At 41.0% G+C, this 21,801-nt stretch overlaps 2 protein-coding genes across 4 annotated transcripts in view; one reads left to right on the top strand and one right to left on the bottom strand.

Moving 5' to 3' along the window:
- The window catches only part of gnpnat1 (glucosamine-phosphate N-acetyltransferase 1), a 190,989-nt gene that overhangs the window by 63,031 nt on the left and 106,157 nt on the right, over nt 1-21,801 (top strand). The gene's annotated exons all lie outside the window — the stretch shown is intronic.
- gpr137c (G protein-coupled receptor 137c) overlaps nt 1-21,801 on the bottom strand; it is a 40,928-nt gene that overhangs the window by 5,533 nt on the left and 13,594 nt on the right. For both annotated transcript variants that reach the window (XM_020511900.2, XM_020511901.2), the window contains exons 2-6: nt 11,244-11,293; nt 10,059-10,287; nt 9,078-9,227; nt 7,104-7,229; nt 4,968-5,092 (exon numbers count right to left, since the gene is read on the bottom strand). In XM_020511900.2, the coding sequence (XP_020367489.1) occupies nt 4,968-5,092; nt 7,104-7,229; nt 9,078-9,227; nt 10,059-10,287; nt 11,244-11,293 (680 nt within the window). The remainder of the gene's footprint in view (nt 1-4,967; nt 5,093-7,103; nt 7,230-9,077; nt 9,228-10,058; nt 10,288-11,243; nt 11,294-21,801) is intronic.

The raw sequence follows: 21,801 nt of genomic DNA, 5'->3' as shown, positions 1-21,801 counted from the left end.
TTCCTGGATAGTTCCGGCCTCTTGTGGGGACATCTTCATGTTGAGGATACCCACCATTGTGCTGTATGGCACTGTGATAAATAGCATAGACTTCAAACTGATCTAGCAACTAAAGACTGGGCACCCATGAGGTGCTATGGGTCATAAGTAGCAGAATTGCACTCCAGCACAATCTGTAACCTCAAGGGCCAGCATATCTCCCACTTAAATCATTACTATCAAGCCAGGATCCAACCTTAATTCAATGAAGGCATACCTAAAAATGAGGTGTCAAACTGGTGAAGCTACACCACAGGATTACTTGCATGTCAAACGGCATATGCAGCAAGTGACAGACAGGGCTAAATGATTCCTAACCAATGGATCAGATCTAAGCTCCACAGTCCTGCAACATCCAGTCTTAAATGATAGTGGACAATTAAACAATTCACTGGAGGAAACGGTACCACAAATATCCCCAATGATGGGGGAGGCCAGCACATCAGTGCAAAAGATAAGGCTGAAGCATTTGCAATCTACAGCCAGAAGTGCCGAGTGGATGACCCATCTCAGCCTCCGTCAAAAGGTCTCCAACATCAGAGATGCCTTCAGCCAATTTGATTCACACCACATGATATCAAGAAATGGCTGTATTCACCGGACATTGCAAAGTTCTCTGGGCCCTGACAGAATACCAGCAACAGTACTGAAGACATGTGCCCATAATTTGCCACTGCCTTTGGCCAAGCTGTTCCAGTACAGCTACACTACTGTTTTCTACCTGATAATGTAGAAAATTGCCCAGGTATGTCCTGTACACAAAAGGTACGATAATCCAACCCGGCAATTATCGCCGATCACTCTACTCTCGATTATCAGAAAAGTGACGGATAGGGTCACCACCAGTGTCAATGTACACTTGCTTAGCAATAACCTGCTCACACTGATGCTCAGTTCGGGTTCTACCATGGTCACTCAGCTTGCAAACTCATTATGCCACTAGCTCAAATGTGAACTCCAAACATTAGGCGAGTGTGACTGCCCATGACATCATTTTTGCTTTAGAGTGTGGCACCAAGGAGCACGAGAAAAACTGGTTAGTGAGAATTGGGGGAAACTTTCCACTGGCTGGAATCAGACAGAGCCCAAAGGAAGATGGTTGTGGTTGCTGGAGTTCAGTCATCTCAGGTCCAGGATTCTCAGGGAACTGTCCTCGGCCCAACTATCTTCAGCAGCCTCAATGATTTCCCCTTAACCGTAACATCAGAATTGGGAATCCTTGATGACTGAACAATGTTGAGCACAATCAGTAATGCCTCATACTGAAGTAGTTCGTGACCAAACTTAGCATTATCTGAACAATATCCAGGCTTAGGCAGATATTTTTGGAATACTGCATTCAATTCTGGTCTCCCTGCTATAGGAAGGATGTTGTGCAACTTGAAAGGGTTCAGAAAAGATTTATAGGATGTTGCCAGGGTTAGAGGGTTTGAGCCACAGAGAGAGGCTGAATAGGCTGGGGCTATTTTCCCTGGAGCATCGGAGACTGAGGGGTGACCCACCTTACAAAATCAGGAGGGGCATGGATAGGATGAATAGTCAAGGTCTTCTCCCCATGGTAGGACAGTGCATAGTTAGAGGGCATAGGTTTAGGATGAGAGGAGAAAGATTTAAAAAGGACCTAACGGGCAACTTTTTCACGCAGAGGGTGGTGCATGTATGGAATGAGCTGCCAGAGGAAGTGGTGGAGGCTGGTAAAATTACAACATTTAAAAGCCATCTGGATGGGTATACAAATAGGAAGGTTTAGAGGGATATGGACCAAATACTGGTAAGTGGGACTGGATTAATTTAGGATATCTGGTCAGCATGGATGAGTTGAACTGAATGGTCTGTTTCTGTGCAGTCATACTGCACAACTCTATGACTAAGTGGCAAGTAATGTTCATGTCACACAAGTACTAGGTAATGACAATCGTCAGAGGAAAGAACATAACTATTGTCCATTGAAATTCAATGATGTTACCATCACTGAATCCCACATTATCAACATCTTGCAGATTACAATTGACCAGAAATTAAACTGGGCTAGCTATACAAGTTGAGAGCAATTCTGCAGCAGGTGATCATCTTTTCAGCTCTGCAAAACTTGTCTACAAGACACAATTCAGGAACATGATGGAATACCCCTCACCTATCTGAATAAGTACAGCTCCAACAATACTCAAAAGCTTAACACCAGCCAGGACAGGCATCATATCTACTCCCTCTCCAAGTGCCACTTAGGCATGTGTACCATGTACAAAGATGCATTGCAGAAATTCACCAAGGCTCCTTAGATACACCTTCTAAACTCAAAATCACTACCATGCAGAAGGACAGTGGCAGCAGATACATAAGAACACCACACCACCTGCAAGTACCTCTCACAGCCAATCACCATCCTGACTTGGAAATGTATCACTGTTCCTTCATTGTGGCTGAGTCACAATTCTGGAAATCTCTCCCTAACAGCTTTGTATGTGTACCTCCACCTAATGGAATGCAGCAGTTCAAGATGGCAGTCCCTCACCACCTTCTCAAGGGCAATTAGGGATGGTCAATAAATGCTGGCTTAGCCAGCAGAACCCTAATCCCACCGTGTGAATAAATAAGATCAGAATTAGTTCTACTGCCAGTGTGTGTTATTTCAATCTTAATGCAGTTCATTTCCTGAGTGTCAGAGCTAAATAAATAGCATAAGCACCAAAGATAACCATTATGTTGGTGCATTGATTATAACCAATGAAAATTAATAATGGGACAGAAATAATTTATGATGCAAGCTGATTGCTTCTTGGTATCATTCAAATGCAATCACAGGGAGTTCAACATGAACAAGGGTCTGATAACTCACTTTCCATCTTAATTTCTCCCAATACAACAGAAAGATTCAAAAGTTTGGAAGATTATGCCTCAGGCTAAGCACAATGAAAAAACCTCTCCCTTTCATTTATTCCCACATAATAAATTAACAAAAATACACTGTTACAATGACAGAGGACAAATGCAATGGTGCATGGAGAACATGTTCAAATGAGACTTGAGAATCAGATAACAGTTTGGGGAGATAGAGGTCATGAGATGTGCCAACAATCCTGCTTCTTTATCAGTTGAATTTACTTATCTTCTCCCTGTGCAATTTGATTAAACACAGGGCCAATATTTTCTTTATAGCAATTGCAAATATAGATCCAGCCTACATCACGGTCCAGAAAAAGTCAACGTTTAATTAATTAATTTGATGCATACACATTCACTTTTTAAAAAATTTCAGGGATTATCCTTTTCTTTGAGCTAGATTTGGTATGATTGCCAATATCATAGGAGATCTTGCAAGTAGAATTACACCACCTTAACTTATGGGACAAACGGTCTGAAACATGGATTGATTTTACTTCAAGTCCCTGTTTGAAGTTGGAACATTCAGCCTTATTTTGCTTAGGGCTGTGGATATAATCAGGCCTGGTATATGAACGTGGAGCTAGAACATTTGCTTTAGTGCCATTTTGTATATGATCTGATCAGCCCATTTTGGACAGTACTCTCCCAATCATTGAGACTTTCTTTCAGATTGCTACTTCCCTCACTGACCTTCCCACTTGCAACTTCTCTCACTCACTTTCTCCCTCTCAACACCCATTCCTGAGCCCTCACTCATAGTAAAGGTTTCGGAGGCGACAGAGAGCGCGAGAGCACGAGAAGCAATAGTTTGTTATAAAAATATAACTTTAAAGAGATAGCCTCTTTCCTGTTATAAGTATCCATAAATGAAAGTACAAATACAGGACTGTACAGTATTTCAGCTAACAGGGTATGACATTGTAACTTTTTTTCTGAGAGGCAAGTTTCTAAAGAACATATGGAAAACATATGCAATGGGAAAAGTCTGATTTGTTTGAAGCTATTATTTAGAAGGTATACTTTTCAGGAATGCAACTACAACTTTAAATAAGCACTTTTTGTAGCTCCTCTGTGGAAATTTCAGCTGACACATTAAATCTCAGCTACTTTATTTTTCCAGTTATATTTAATGGAATTTTATTGAGGACTGTCAGTATGATTGTATTACATGACCAACTTGGTGACAATTGACCGAGACCATCAGCACAGCACAGAACTTTCAAAAGTCATATCCTAAAGATTTAATTTGGCTGTGAAAATATTCTGTTAAATGTTTACCTCATACTTAACTTTTTGATTGAAATATGTTTGTTAATATTAGTTATTAGTCAGAAATGAAAGAAAGTTTACTATTTGAACATGGTGTCAAGCCATGGTGGTTACAAAATTTTAGTTGTTGCTGTAAGAAAGCCAGCACAACACAACAGATAGCTCAGGAATTGTCTTGACATATAAAAAGTAAATCTCATTTAGATTTAGTAATTTTATCATATACATGTATGAAGCTATTCTATACTGTGTCTAGCTAAGTTTTGAATAAGAATTGTCAAAGCAACATTGTACATCCTAAAGTGAAAAAAGACATCTCCTAAAACTAGTTCATAATTTTATTCTTAAAAGTGACCCTCGTAGTTGGTGGGCTGGGGAAGAAAGTGGAGGGAAAATATTTTGCACGTCACATTAAGCTAGTTCTGTCAGTCAGTCAGCCAGTCTCCAGTCATACTAGTCTAGACTGTAACAAAATTTGACAGCAAGTCTTCCCAGACATTCTCTGAACTGGGGTCAAGGAAGCTTTACAGGAACATAATGGTGGTTAAATGAGGCCACATGGCTCAAAGATGGTACTGCTAAGGAATACTTCCTTATTTTCTTGTGGAAGAAGAAACTATTTTAGAGACAGTAAGTTGCTGTTTATGAAATACTTTTCCAAATGGTTACAACTGCCAAAACTACTTCAAGAATATTCCTTGAAAGCTACTACTTTCATTAGTGTCATGTAATTAACAATGTGGAGGTCTCCATCTCCAGAAAACAATATTACCCACCTTCCTCTCTCGCCTCTAGAGCCACTGCTTCTACTTAAATCATCATCACTATCATATCGTCTTGGATTATCGAAAAAGTATGCCCTGGAACTGAAACTGTGACTGTTGATCATGCCACCCGATCCCTGCAAAAAAGATTTTCGGACAAAGTTATAGCAGGCTTAGTTGTATTCAGGTCAATTAAAAAGTTTACTTGAAAAACACTGAGCATCCCCAGAACAAAAAGAAATGCTGACAGGAGGTGCACACAGTCTTGCATAATGTTATGGTTAGTACCATGCAAAATTACATTTTGAAATACTCACATTTTATTCTGAAACTTATTTTACTACCTTTTCCATGGCATTTAAGGATTGACAAAATGTGGATTTCCCAGTGACACCCAGAACTCTCAACCAAATAAAAAGTCAATTAACAAAAAATCCATAAGCATATTGACCAAAAAAAAGCCAATTTGCTTTTACATCTTCTGAATGAAATATGTTGTGTCACAAGAAAGGTGAACAACGGCATTGGTTTGGTTTATGACTAGCGAACAATGACATTATTTTAAGCAGAATTTACAAGCAACATGTTCAGTATGTTCTTAAATAGTTACCAGAAATAATACCTGGGACTTCAGAGGCAAAACTGACATGATTATAATAAGAGCAATATAACGTATTTTAAATTCCTCTTAAACATAACTGAAGTACACGCAGCTTTGCCAAGAATATCAATGATATAAGTAATTCAAATTGAGATTTCTAAATTTTGGCTTCAAAAGTTGTATTCATCAGACTCCTGAAATACTGGAAACATTATTTGTAACCTAAAATGTTGTACAGATGGGATAGCTGCTACTAATCCTGGGAGATACACACGATTTCAATAAAAGATAATCAGACAGGAGGACAAGATTTAACCAGTTAGATGCTGGAACGAGAAAATTCACACCAAGTCTTGCAAGTAGTGACCATTATACAAATCTAAGCAGGCTTCAGATTTGGATTTCAAAATGTCACTAAGGCAAATTTCAAAAGGGCTGATAAATATTGATTACATTAAACTCATTGTAAACATTAAATGTTTCCCACTATTGGAAAACAGTCAAGTAATTTTTGCAAATCAAAACCACTGCATTCCCCTAAAAGGCACTTGTGTAATTAGAAACCATGATCAATAAATGAGTTATGTGGCATTATTAAACATTTTAAAAAGTACAAAAAAGGAAATCCAGCAGATAAAGATCAATAAAAAAAGGAATACAAAAAAAAAATGGAGGTAAAGGAAAAGCATTGAATAAAACTAAGAAGAGATATCAAAGTTCACAGCAAAAATATATTTTGAGAGCGATAAAGGAGAAGGTGGAAAATGGAAATAAACAAAGCTTTAATACACAAGAAAGAAATGGCAACTTCTTAAATGAATACTTGTACTTGCTTACACAATTGTGCAAGCTGACTAAATATTCTTAGGATGTAAAAATAGTCAAAAATGTAATGATGGATTTGTGAAATATGACAATGGCTAAAAGTAATTGGAAAAACAAGCAAATCTCTAGTTCTCAATGGCTTCCCATTTAGTGATTAAAATAAATAGGTAAAGTGATATTAAATCCATTACTTGCAATTTTAAAAAACACTTCTTTGGGAAATGAGACATTGAATTGGAAAATTCAAAATACCACACTGTTTCTTCGTTCCTGAAGAAACAAATAACTACAGGCTTGTCAGGATATCAATTGTAGCAAATTTACTCACTAGATAAAGGAGTGACTTAGCAGTTATACATGTAGTAGTTGATTAAAATAACTCAACATGGATAAATGAAGGATTATTTTACTAAGTGCTCAGGAGCTTTCTGGATGGAGCTTCGGATTTTCTATTGGGGAAGGACATCTAAGAATATGGAACATAAAGCAGTTAAACAGACTTGAGGAACATAACAGCTACAATCCACTTTAATGGCAGACCAGGTTTTAGGAGCTAAATGGCAGACAACTACATTGGTAGTCCTGTTCTTAGTATTTCCTTCCACAGAACAGATGAGAACATTAATGCTTTTAGCATTACATTGATAAAAAACATCACAACATCTGCAGCATATAGTATGTCAATGAGAAACTTTGTTTACTATTTATAAACAGTTACTTACCAGATTTTGATTTGGTCTCTGCACCCTGAAAAAAAACACCACCAAACTTGTAGGCAATAGCTCCCAAAGGAAAAGAATGATTCCAAATGCCACATAAGCTTGGTCACTGACTTTTTCAACATCTGCCTGTAAAGCAAAATGTTAATGCAGCTTAATTCAATAGCAAGTCAATTAAAATGGAACACATTTCTGAGAAAAACAGCTGGAAAAATAATCTAATTAAGAATCCATTACACCCTCACAACCTGCTTCCTGAAGGACTCCATTCCATTGTCCAATTTTCTTTGTCACTGTCACATCTGTTCACAGGGGGAGGCCTCAGAAATATCCATCTTTTTCCTCAATGAGGAAACCATGGATGACAGGGCCCTCAACCGTGCACGACCCATCATCCACACCTTTGTCCTCCACCCCTTCTCTTCCCTCTCACAAAAACAACAGGGTCCGCTTGGTCCTCACTTTCCACCCTACCAGCATCCGTATCCAAAAAATCATAAGCCACCGTTCCCACCACTTGCAGATACATACTCCACCCCGCCAACCCCAGTCAGCATTCCATAGAGACTGTTCCCCCTGGGCACCCTGGTCAACTCCTCCTCCAATCCCAACATCTCCTCAAACCCTCATGGGATCTCCTTATGCAATTGTAGGAGGTTTAACAGTTGCCTGTTTATCCTCCTCCCTCAGCACTATCCAAGGCCCCAGGCACATTCTGCAGATGAAACAATCATTTACCTGCACTTCATTCAATCTAGTTGACTATATTCATGATTTCCTTTACACTTTACAAGATAAATTACAGACTGCTTTGCATAACACTATGCTCTGCCCATAAAAATTACCCTGAGGTTTCAGTTGCTTGCTACTTCAACACATTGCCATATTTCCAAGCCAGCACTTAATTCAGGCTTGCTCCAGTGAGGCTTAACACAAACTGGAGGAACAACACCCCATCTTCCACCCAGGTAACTTAGAGCCTTCAGGACTCACTGAATTTAACAATTTCAGAACACGAACACTGCAACCTCAACCCACTGGACACACCCCAAACCCCTTCCCAACTTCCTCAACTTCTATGCTTGTTACCTACCCCTAGGTGTTTTGTATGGGTTGCTCCCAGCACAGACAGCCCATTTTCAACCTTTTACCCTTCTCATTAACACCGTACCTAACATCCATCTGATTTTCTGAAGAAGGGTCTAGGCCCAAAACATCAGCTTTCCTGCTCCCCTGATGCTGCTTGGCCTGCTGTGTTCATCCAGCTCTACACCTTGTTATCCATATCTCTCTCTCTCTTTTGTCTCCCTCTGGGCACTGTCTCCATGTATGCCTCCCTCCCACCTTCCATCATCAGTATAAATATCATCCTTCCCCAGCTATTTTCAGTTCTGATGAAGAGTTACTGGACTCCAAACATTTTTCTTACAGTGGCCAGGCCTTCCGAGTTTCCCCAGCAATTTCGGTTTTTGTTTCAGGTTTCCAGCACCTGAAATTCCTTGTTTTTAATTTCTTAAAATATCAGCTGACATTGCATAAATATTAAGACAGCAAATCATATCATAGTAATGAGCATATTTCATTAAAATTAAAGCAAAAAGCATTGAATGTGCATACTACAGAATCCGAATGTGACAGATATTAAAATACTGCCCTAGCTGGATTCACAATCCCAGTTCAGCATATCTGGTGTTGTAACAATCTTTTGTGCATTTGCCAAATATTACATTAGCTATGACTAATGGTTTGAACTGAACGCTAAATGGGTTACAACTGCATAGGTATAGCATACTTCTGATGAGCTCTTTGAAATTTTAAATTTCAGTTATTCATTGCTGATGTACACTGTGTGTAAACAGCTTCTTCACTGCTAAAAATGCAATGTGTCACAGAACTATACAGCTATGCCTATCAGCAAATGAAAATTCTGGTAGTTCTGACAAGGAAAAACACCTTTGTAAATGTGCATACATCTACCTGATCAGACACATTGTACCAGCCATAGTTGAATGAACTGGGCCTATCTTCTGGAGCCATGAAGACCACAACGAGGTTATAGGAAGCCCTTGATATGTAAAGCAGGATCACTGCAGCACCCACAAGAGTGGCCTGACAAACAGAAGTTCCCTGAAAAGGAATGTAACACACACATACACTCATTTAATTAAGCTGAATAAAGCTGAACCACAACTAAGTGCTGTCGCCATTCATACTATTTCAGTTAAGGCAAAGCAAGATTGGTACCTGATATGTAGAACACTTTGGTACAGGATTAAGTAGCAAAAATAAGGACAGTCAATACAACAAAAAATGGAAATTACTGGAGAAACTCAGCAGGTCTAGTGGCATCCGTGTAGAAAAAGCAGAGTTAGCACGTCAGGTCCAGTGACCCTTCTTCAGAACTGGATCTAAAATGTTAACTTGTTGAGTTACTTGTTGAGTTTTTCCAGGATTTTCTGTTTTGTTTCAGATTTTCAGCACCTGCAGTTCTTTGGGTATTTTGGAAGAGAGTCATTAAAATATTTATTGCTATAATTAGAATACAGATTGACATGGTTCATTTGTAATCTCAAACTAGTGCCTTCCTTTATTCATTGCATGGGCTCAAAATTAGGTGACTTTGGGCAATCCTTTCACTCAGCCATTAACACCTTACATAAAAGCCTTAAAATCCACAGCTGGAATAATAGCAACCTGTATTCAAAGGTTTGCTACTTTATTGATCCTAAGAATGATCATCACTGAAAAGAGCAGTAAACTTCAAATCAATGCTGAAAGATGCAAGAAAACAACCCTATTAGCATTTTTCAATGTAACAGCAATACAAGTTTCAACTTCACTCAAGGATAGACGACATTAGAGGCTAAGTAATTTACTCACAAGAGTGAATAAAGCTGGACCTTTCATTTATATTTTAGAAGATGCAAGTGTGCACAAAGAAAGCAATTGGACTTTTACCTTGGACTCGAGATAAACATTTGCTGATGACATTTTTGCAATTTTGAAGATGCACACAGCCAACGAAATGGCACAAAGTACAAAGAGGCTGTCATTGATGAGTACTCGAGCAAAAACGGTCCATTTCAACTGGCTTTCTGGCACATTTCCTTGGACAAGCACTGCACATGTGAAGTTCACCACCAGAAACAGAATGCTAGCAAATAAGAATCCTAGTCGCAATGGTATCCTGAAAATGTTAAAAAGGTAAGTAGTTAGAAACTGCTTATAGTACGACCATCCGTTGTTTAAAATGAGCTTCAATAAACAATTTGCATTAGTCATAACGTTGCTTCACAGGGACAGAGTTTCCAGAAGTGACAATCTCACACAGATTGTCACTCTGGTCCTTTTGTTAAAGGAAGAAGGGAACCCCACATTTGAGGGGATTCTTCGCAGGGCTTTCTCAGAAACACTGAGGCATACTTCAATTCTGACTGTTCTTAAGTAGCATAGAACAGTCAGTTATGGCAAACCAAAAACCCCAGCAGTCTGCTGCCGCAATCTGAAATTTAAAAATCCAAACTGTAACGTTGACAGCTGCTGTCAAAATGGGAGGTATGACATTAGGGTGCTGGCAGGGTTGGGCACTAGAGGTGTATATAAATGTATGTGTTGTGAGTGAGGCAAGTATGGGGTCTGTTTAATAGCTACTCAGGTATTTGACTGTTTAATAGGCTAACTTTTCCCATTTTCCTTAATTTCATCAGAACCATTTGAAGTCTCAATTTTAATGGAGACAAAAATTCAAATTCCTGAGTGATTCCTTCAGAGTGTGCTACGATGGGGATTCCACAGGGTCCCCAAGTGCAACTCCCACCTATGGTCATATAATGACTGTCTGTGGCCAATGGAAATTCTGCTCCATGAGATTTTATTTCAGTAAACGAAGTCACAAGGGCATGTAATAAGTTTTTTTTTGTAACTATCATACATTTGTACATCAATTGAAAATATTGGGGCAAGTTGCTTTAATATGCAGACAAAAATCACCCACACATACTATTTTGTGAATATCCAGCTACAGTTGCAACTAAATTAAGTCTTTAAGTTATTTCCAAAGTGTGTTGAAAATGATCTTTCAAAACAAGCTTGTTTCTTTTGGCTACTCCAGCAACAAAAAAATGTTGTGTTCTTGGTACTCACTTGTATTTATTAAGTTCTGGAGAATATTTGGCTTTGGCCTTAAAAATAACCTGTAAAGACATACATGATATTGAAAGAAAAGCCAGCAAATACAAATAGTTTGAAATACAAAGATATCTTCCTCAAAAATAAATCAGAGGGGGTACCAGCTAACACTAAAAATTTGCATTTAGATCATACTTTTGATGTCAAGAGCTCAGAGGAGGAACCAACAGTTTGGAGTGGAAGAATCAATATTGAGAGATAGGATTAACTGGTACTTTGAGAGATGCAGATTAATCAGGAATAATCAGCGTGGTTTTATTAAGGAAAGTCATATCTTCTAACTTATTTGAACTTTGAGGAAATAAAGAGGATAATGCATTAGATGCCATCTAAATGGATATTAGCAAGTCATTTTAAATTATCCCACAAGGCAGACTATTAAGAAAAGTTAAACTCTGGGATACAGAGAATCTCTGCAGTGTGGAAAGAGACCATTTGGTCCATACTGACCCTCCAAAGAGCATCCCACCCAGACTCACCCACCCCTACCCTATCCTTGTAACCCTGCATTTCCCAAGGCTAATCCATCTAGCCCGCACATCCCTGGACACTATAGGCAATTTAGCATGGCCAAATCACCTAATCTGCACATCTTTGGATTGTGGGAGGAAACCAGAGCACCTGGAGGAAACCCGCGCAGACACGACAAGAATGTGCAAACTTCATACAGACATTTGCCCGAGGCTGGATTTGAACCCGGGTCTCTGGTGCTGTGAGGCAGCGGTGCTAACCACTGAGCCACCTTGCTGCTCCCAAGTGGCAACTAGGTCCAAAATTGGCTCACTGATATGAAAAGATCCACAATCCATTACCCAAGTGGAAATGGTTTCTACTTGTGTCTCACAGGGTTCAGCTCAAGGTGCCTTGCTGCTTGTGGTAGACATCAACATTTTACGCTTAAATGTGTGAGAAATTTGCAGATGACATAAAAATGGCTGTGTGGTAAAAGAATGGCTGCTGTTGACTACTGGAAGGTATCGATGGTTTGGTTGACTGGGAAGGAAAGTGACAAATGGAATTTAATCTGGGGAAGGGCGTGGTTATGTATTAGGGAAGGGCGTGGTTATGTATTAGGGGAGGGCAAATATGAAAGAGAATACACAACAAACAGAAGGGAAGTAAGCAGCATGGAGGAAGTGAAAACCATGCTGCACATGTCCATGTGTTCCTGCAAATGGCAAGACAGGTGGATAAGCTGGTAAAGGAGGAATATGGGATGCTTTCGTTCATTGGATGACACATTGAATATTAGAGAGGGAATGTAATGTTGGAACTGTACAAGGTAATGGTTTAGACCACAGCTGGAGTGGCGTACACAATTCTGGCCTCCACATTACAGAAAGGACATAAAATTGCTGTAGAAAGATTACAGAAGGGATTTAAAAGAATGCTGCAAGTGCTTGAAAATTACACTCTGAAGAAAGATTGAATAGGCTAGGATGGTTTTCGTTGGAACAGAGGCGGCTGAGGGATGAATGACTCAAAATGTACAAAATAATGAAGGGCTTGGATAGAGTTGACCCCTAGCATGAGGGGTCATTTATCAGAGGGTGCAGATTTAAGCCGATTGGTAGAAGTGGACAGGAAGAAAAACATTTTTTTAAATTTACTTGGAGGGTGTCTGGAATTCACTGCCTAGTTTGGCGATTGAGATGGAAACCTTCAACTCCTTTCAGATGAACTAGACCTGTGCCCCAAAGACTGTAACCTACAAGGTTACAAATCAAGTGCTGGAAAGTAGGGGGTAGAAAGTGAGGCTGGCTTATCCAGCTGGTGCAGACACACTGGGATGAATAGCCTCTCTTTGTTCTGTGACTTTCCTATGGTTCTATGGAAGCATTAACAATGCCAGCTAGTATAGGGGTAGAGTGGAAAGGAAAGCAGAGTTGGAAAGTCAGGAAAGGAGTTACTACTAATGAGATGAGCTTCAATGGGTCAGGGTTCAGGAATGGAGAGTAATGGGAACTTAGGGGGAAAAGAGGGCAGGACAGGCCTGATTTTGCTGATGAAGGAATTCCTGAACTCCATACACTAACTTGAGATTATGTTGGAGAGGACAATTGGTCACTGAGTTGTTCTTAATTGCTCTTTAGATAATTCTGCAATTAGGGAGAGCGTTGGCTGGAGAGAGTAATGTACAACTTAACATGAGGGATATTGATTACAATGACCAGATAACTGAAGTATGTCAGATGTAGATCATTTAGATTCTTACCACTAGGTTGGAGTCCTACTCCAGAGACGGCAGTGTAAAAACCACACACACTTAACCCTCCAGTGCAGAAATAAGAGGAGTGCTGCACTGTCAAAAGTGCCACTTTTCAGACAAGTTGTTAAACAGAGAACTCATCTGCCTTCTCACAGATGTAACAGATACCATAGCCCCATGTGATGGCAAGCAAAGGAACTGGCCCTGATGTCCTGACTACTATTTATCCCTCAAACAACATCACAAAAGAAATAATCGGATTGTTACCACAGTACTATTAGTGAAAACTTACTGCATGCAATTTGACTGCCATGGTTCCAACAATACAGTGACTACACTTCAACAGTATTTTGCTGGATGTAAATAGCTATGAAATATCTGGTAGTTCTGAATAGTAGTATATAAAGGTAAATCTTCAAAAATGTTTTTATTAAAAGTTTTAATGATTAGTGATATTTCCACAGTCAAAGTGCTTCTTTTATAAAAAAAAATTCATTCAGGGATGTGGGCATCACTGGCTTGGCAAACATTTATTGCCCATTCCTAACTGCCCTCAAGATGGTAGTGAGCTGCCTTTTTGAACCGCTGCAGGACGCTCGGTGCAAGTACATCCACAAACGCTCTTAGGGATTGTGTTCCAGGATTTGACAGTGAACGAACAGCAATTTATTTTCAAGACAAGATGGCAAGAACCTTGGAGAGCTTGCAGGTAGTGGCGTTACCAACTATCTGCTGCCCTTGTCTTTCTAAATGGTAGTGGTCATGGGTTTGGAGGGTGCTAAAGATCCTTGGAGCATTTCTGTCATCTTGTAGACAGCACATGGTGCTGCCACTGTTTGTTGATGGTTGAGGCCGTAAATGTTTGTGAATGTGGGGCAATCAACTGGGCTGCTTTGCCTGGATGGTCGTAAGCTTTGAGTACGATTGGAACTGCACACATCCAGACAAGTAGGGTGTATTGCATTCCGATTTGTACACAATGGGCAGGCTTTGGGGAGTTATGCACTGCAGTTACATGCTGCATAATTCTTGATCTCTACATAGCTTTCGTAGCCAGAGTAATTATATGGTTCAGTTCAAGTTCTGGTCAATGGTAACTCCCCAGGATACTGACAGCATGATTTAATGTTCGCCATTGAATGCCAAGGAGTGAAGGTTAGACTCTCTCTTATTGGAGATAGTCATTGTCTGGTATTGCAATGGCGCAAATGTCACCTAGCACTCATCGGTCCAAGCTAGATATTGTCCACATTTTGCCGAGTTTGGACATGGATTGCTCCAGTATCTGAGGAGTTGTCAGTAGTGCTGAACATTGTGCAAATCACCACTTGTGACCTTATGATGGAGGGAAGGTCTTGAAGAGGTAGCTGGATGGCTGGGCCTAGAACCACTACCCTGAACAAGTCTGCAGAGATGCCCTGGAGCGGAGATGACTAACATCCAATAACCACCTGCATTTTTCTTTGTGCCAGTTATGACTCCAAACGTGGGAAAATTTTCGTCCCGATTCCTGTTCACTCCAGTTTTGCTAGGTCTGCCTGATGCCAAACTCAGTCAAATGCTGCCTTGATGTCAAGGGCTATCACTCTCACCTCACTAGTTCAGCTCTTTTGTCCATGTTCGAACCATAGCTGCAATGAGGTAAGGAGCTGAGTGGCCCTGGCAGAACTAAACTGGGCATCAGTACATGATCTAGTCTAGTTTCTGTGGATATCGTATATCAGCCTCTTGTATTTTTTATTATTTAGTTGTCTAAATACACATGAATGCTAGCAGAATTAGAAAAAAACGTACTAAAATTAGAAACTATGGTAGCATTGGGTATGTGTGGGTACTATGATGCAGAGGTTGGAAAAAATTAACATTCCAAAGATATAGTTTGCACAAATAACAGTGGACAGAAAAGAAAGTGAGTTTAATAAAACTGATTAATTGCATACCCTCTAACACAGAAAGAAACTACACTGTTCAGACAGCATCCAAGCTTTGATCCCAGGTACCCTACAGATTTTCAAGTCAATATAAAGAAGTTGATTTATTCTGCAGAGAGAAACATGGTGAAAGAGACAGTAAGCATTTTAAGGGAGGTCTTCAAATTGACCAAATAGTGAACCAAGAAAACTCAAGTGGTTTAGAGTCAGAGTTACTAATTGTATTGCACAATTACTTCATGAACCAGGGCAATGAATAAGCTTATCTTTTCCTCATGCAATTAGTAAACAAGACAACAGACAGGAAACGGAAATCTTACAGGTGTGGCATTGAAAGAATGATCAAATTCCACATGATATGGGATTCAAATATACATGAGACTAGGAGTTAAATATACACCAATAAGGAAGATCAAATTCAGAAAATGATTGTACTTTTGTGAAGGGCAAATGGACTAATATTGAACGTGCGGAGGAGGTACACTCCTAAAGTAAAAACTGAAAGAAAAACTGCGGATGCTGTAAGTCAGGAAGAAAAACAGAACTTGCTGGAAAAGCTCAGCATGTCTGGCAGCACCCGTGAGGAAAAATCACAGTTAACGTTTCGGGTCCGGTGACCCTTCCTCACTTCTTTCGGTTTTTATTCAGTACTTAACTCATTGCCACATCTCTTCTAGGCATGCGCACTTTGAAGAAGTTCTGCTCCACTCTCCAACAGGATTTCTGTTTCAATGTTTTCTTGCCCACTGACATTAATTTCAATGTCACTCCTGGTGTTTGACTAAGTATTTGCCAACTTGTTTCCACAGCCATATCACATTCCTCAGTTATTGCTACCAGCTCAAACTCACCCCACATGGATTCAAATTGAAGTTTCATCCCTTGTGTTTTGAATCCTCCCAGGATCACAGGTATCTCCATGATGTTCAACGTCCCACAGACAGCTGCTCTCGTCATATCCTGAGATCCACACTCAGTGCCATGCGGCGTCACATGCACACTCTCAACCTTTCTCTCCAACAGCATCGTGTCACACTGGCTCAGGGTTGCACCACCCTGCAGTTCCACTTCCTCCTCCGGCTCATTTGTCAGACGAATCAAACTTGTTCTTTGCCTTTCAGGCATCCAGGCCCACAAGATGCAACAACTCAAAGATACCGATGGCCCTCTGGAACCTTCCTCCCCTCTCCTTCCCTCTGACTCCGTCCCCTCCCCCAACCCCACCTCCTGTCCAGTATTCATCATCCTTCCACTCTCCGATGCTAAACATTCCGTACTTTGCAAAGGTCTCAGCTTTATCCCTCTGCGTCCCCACCTTAAATTTTGGGCACGACATGATATCAAACTCTTCTTCTGCATCTTCGCCTGTGCCCAAAGAAATGGGCATGAGTCATCTCTCCATCCCACAGATCCCTTCACCCAGTTCCAACATTCTCCCTCCACTAGACCCCTCCCTGTGGCCTTTTACCTGCATTTGATCTGTTCATTGAGAACTGTTCTGAGGAAGGGTCACCCCGAAACGTTAACTCTTATTTTTCTTCAGAGATGCTGCCAGACCTGCTGAGCTTTTCCAGCAACTTCTGTTTTTGTACACTCCTAAAGTACTGGCCTAAACAAATACAACCCTAACTTGATTAACAAATCAAAATTCAAGTTTAAAAGAAAGATACAATCACTAACCTGAAAGTGCTAAAACAGGCTAAAAATATGAAAATCAAGGGTGCAGAGTGTTTTGAAATAAAAATATATAGAGACACAAGCACTACATTTATTTAACATTTTAAAGTCAGCACCACCAGTTGGGGATAGCCGGAGGGGAAAAAATTGAACTTAAAATGTTTGAAATAGAATTGTGAACATTTAATTAAGGAGGAATCCTGGAAAAGCTAAAAAGTGCTTCAAGAAAGTAAATACCTTGTCTACAGCAGCTTGCTTTTATATCATGTCTTCCACGTAGACAGTAGAGCATATTTCACACAAAGTGAAATTACATGGAAATCAATGTTCAGCCAAAGGTATAATACAGCACCAAAAAGACCCACCTAAAGCTTGGTCAAAGGAAATAGGAGCAAGAAGAGTCTTAAAGTAGACGACTGAGATGGAGAGGCTGATGGGATTTCAAGGATAAGTAAGGAGCAAGGTAAAGCAATTGGGCCCCTCAACACTGCTTTGCACCCAATAAGATAGTAGCTAATCAGATTACAACCTTATACTCACCTTCCGACATATGCCCATAACCTTTTACTCCTTTGCCTACCAAGATTCTACCCACCTCTGCCTCAAAAATATTCAAAGATCTGTATCTATTGCCTTTGAGGGAGAGAGATTTAAAGATTCATGGCCCTCAAAAATAAAACTGACATATTTTTCTTAAATGGGCAATCACATTTTTTGAAGCAGTGGCCACCTACTCCAAAACCTGATTAGATGAATTATGCTTTCCATAGCTACCTGCCAAGACCCCTTGGGGACTTGTACTTTTCAAAATCAAGTTGCCTCTTACTGTTTGACTCTCGAGCAGATACAAGCTTGGCCAATCCAACCTTATTCATAAGACAGCCCGTCCATTTGAAGCATGGAGCAATTATCTATAGGGCAACATGGCTCCTACACATGCAAAATAGCTCATGATATCAGCTAGCCAGGAGCTAGGAAGCTGCATCAGGAGCCAGTCTCCTTTATGCCTGCAATTAATCAAAATGCTGGGGAAAGACTGGGAGGCTGCAGGGGATGCAAGAAAGGAGCTGGTGGTTAGGAGAAAATAAAATAAAACTTTTATTCTGTCGGGCAGGTTACTTCGTTTTCATACCCAGACAGCTGCTTCCCATCACTTGAGACGTCAGTTTTCTACCTGCTATTTGTACCACCTAGTGGTGTTCACAGGACACACTTGCCTTGCATATAACAGTCTAGTAAGGCTTTTCTAAATTGCTTCTAATGCATTTAGGTAATTCCTTAAATGGGACCAAACCTGTACATAAAACTGCTGATGTAGTCTCAATAGTGCTCTCTATGATGCATACACTTTCTACTTTTGTATTTAATTCCTCTAGTGAGCTTTCCCAATTATTTGCTGTACCTCCATACTAATCTCTTCCAAATTATGCATTAGAACACCCAGATCCCTCTGCATGTCAGAGGTCTGCAATCTCTCACCACTTAATGATGGGCTGGGTTTTGCAAAGCATGACAATCATAGTCAGATTGTCACTTCATTCCTATATCTATGTTAAGAGAGTGTTGCATTTCTGGTCGTAGATTCTGTTCACAGATCCTGCAGAAATGGAGACTGTACCTTCAGTGTAACGATACCCATGGTGGGCAGTATAGTTAGGGGAAGGCAAACCAGTCACTTTTTCACCACAGCAGTTGCTATATCTGATTTCAATGCCCATTAGCACTGGCAGCCCCTTTGATATAGCTCCTCTGAAAACCTCTCTCCAAGATTAGATTAGCAGGTTGGTAGGCCACTAAAGGTGACAGGAAAGTGACCAGGGGTCTAGGTCAGGTTGGGGTAGGGGTTTGTGGTCTAGCCCGCAGAGGGGAAAGTCAGTTCCTGGGTGGGTAGAAGGTTCACAGGGGTTTGGCAGGTCCTGCGGTGGGAGTATGGACTGCTGGGTGCAGGGAGAGAGGTTATGGTGTTGTGTTTCAGATGGACGGGGCTCCCAGGAATGTGGGTGTTGAGTTCAGAGTGTGGGGAGTGTTGACCACAATCCTTGGACTATAAGAAATCAGGAGAATTGTGGTGGACAAGAGGGGTTGTGCAGTAAGTTGAGGGAGGGGGTCAATTTAACAGTTACCGAGGAGTTAGGAGAGGTTTTTAAACGGTCTTAACCTTTGCCTGGGTGAGGGGCCACAACTTCAGGCATGGTACAGCTGAAAGGGGTCCCCCCAAGAATGAGAAGAATGCCAAGGAAGGATTTAATTACAGGATGAACATTTTAAACACGAACCTTTGGAGGACCAAAAGCCAATGCTTAAAAGGATAGAGTACTTAATATATGGAACTTGGAAAGATATGGGATACATGCAGCAGTTTTTGGATGAGCTGAAGTTTAAAGTATGGAGAATGGGAGTCTTGGCAGGAGGATATTGCCATAGTGAGAGGGTAATAGAACCATGGATAACATTTATGCATCTGTTGGCCTGAAGCAGGTAAAGCTGTTTTTTGGGATGGAAGATATGGAATTGGAAAATTGACTCAGGGCCAATTTGGATGTCATTGGCTGTGATAATGGTTGGGAAAGACGAAGTTAGCAGTAAGATCACAGGATTTCAGAGTAGGGATCAGAGACAATGGCTGTGTTCTTTCCAATATTTAATTAGAGGAAATCAGTTTTAAAACAGGGAAAGGGAGACAAGATTCAGGACGAAATTCCACAATGCCTAGGCAGGATAAATGGTGGACAAAGGTGGGAGGCAGGGGGAAGCAGAGAAGGTTATTGAGCTGGATAAGGTTAGAGAGATAAAATGAAGACCAGATGAAAGGCAAGCTGTTTGACAAGAAAGAGGCAATGACATGGTGGAGATGAAGAACTGTTTGACTAGTGTACACCGACACCGCAACTAGGCAACAAAATCCTCTACATTCTAAAAAGACTTAAAACAGACAGGACAGAGCAACAAAGCAGACTTCTTAAGAATGAAACCCGAAGGAACCAACACGCCCTGATTCTACGGCCTCCCGAAAGTACCCCTTAGACCCATAGTCTCCCTACCAGGCACGCCAGCACACAGATTAGCCAAGGAACGACAAAGGAGACTCAGGCACCGAGTCAACAAGTCACCCCACTCAATCCACTCAGCCCAAGAATTCCTCAACTCCAAAGACATAAGGATAGATGACGAGGGGACCATGATATCGTTTGATGTCACTGCCCTATTTACATCATTAGACATACCACAAGCAAGAGCACGACTCCAGTGAAACCATCTCCACAAACAACATGCCCAAATACTGGACCTATGCCTCACCACCCACTTCACTTTCAACAGCCAAACATATGAACAAGTCAACGGGACACCCATGGGATCACCCATCTCCGGACTCATAGCAGAGGCAGTGATGCAAAGACTAGAAAGGACAGCCCTTCCGCTAATCCAATCAAAACTATGGATAAGCTACGTGGATGACACCTTTGTCATCATTAAACAGGCCAAACTAGAGGAGACACACAAACTTATAAACAACACCCTCACCGGAATCAAATTCACCAGAGACGAAGAGAAGAACAAACAACTCCCATTCCTGGACATCATGGTAAAGCACAAGACAAATGGGGAACTCCAAACGAAAGTACACAGAAAAGCCACACACACACACACAGACCAGGTACCGAACTTCAACAGTAACCATCCCAACACACACACAAACGAAGCTGCATGCGAACACTATTTAAAACGGGCAACAACACACTGGAGCAACACGGAACTACGCCAAGAAGAAGAATGCCTCTTCCAGGTTTAAGGAAAATGGATATTCAAAAAGCTGGGTCAGAAGATGCCTACACGAACAACACCAGGAAGATACTACACGCCCTGACACACTCATCACACTACCCTAAATCAGGAACACATCGGAACTAACCACAAGACTGCTACAACCGTTGGGCATCAGAGTGGCACACAAGCCCACATCAACCCTACGACAAGTGCTCACCTGAACTAAAGACCCACTCCCCACCATGCACAGGACCAATGTCATCTATAAAATTCCCCTGCAGAGACTGCGAGAAACACTACATCGGACAAACAGGAAGGAAACTAACAACAAGGGTACACGAACACCAACTGGCTACAAAAAGACACGACCAATACTCACTCATCTCAATCCACATGGAGAAGGAGAACCATCAATTCGACTGGGACAACACCAAAATCCTGAGACAAGCTAAGCAGAGACAGGGACGGGAATTCCTAGAAGCCTGGCACTCCACGAAGAAAGCCATTAATAAACACATAGAACTCAACCCCATACACACTCCACTACAAAGGAAAACCGGAAGTGAGGCAATCCAGCTCAACGGACTCCAGAGTTTAAAAACCAGGCGGGAAAACACCGACGCTTCATCGGAGGCTGCACTGATGTTGTTACCCAGCATGGTAACGAAATGTCTGCAGAACAACAAACCAGCTCGGCGAGCCAACCAACCTCAACAAGTTACACTTAACTTTGTGTGTGGATAATGTGTAGATGAAGATGGGTAGCAGGTCAGAAGTAGTTTATATGTAAAGGTAGATACTGGGTTGCTGGAAGAGAAGCATTTTGGAGCTGAGATAAAAAGGTGTAGAGCTGGATGAACACAGCAGGCCAAGCAGCATCAGAGGAGCAGGAAGGCTGATGTTTCGGGCCTAGACCCTTCATCAGATGATG

The sequence above is a fragment of the Rhincodon typus genome, chromosome 8, assembly GCF_021869965.1.
Source record: "Rhincodon typus isolate 14 chromosome 8, sRhiTyp1.1, whole genome shotgun sequence".
NCBI classification, from domain to species: Eukaryota; Metazoa; Chordata; class Chondrichthyes; order Orectolobiformes; family Rhincodontidae; genus Rhincodon; species Rhincodon typus.
Note: the sequence above shows the minus strand (reverse complement) of the source record. Positions and strands in the feature narration are given on the sequence as shown.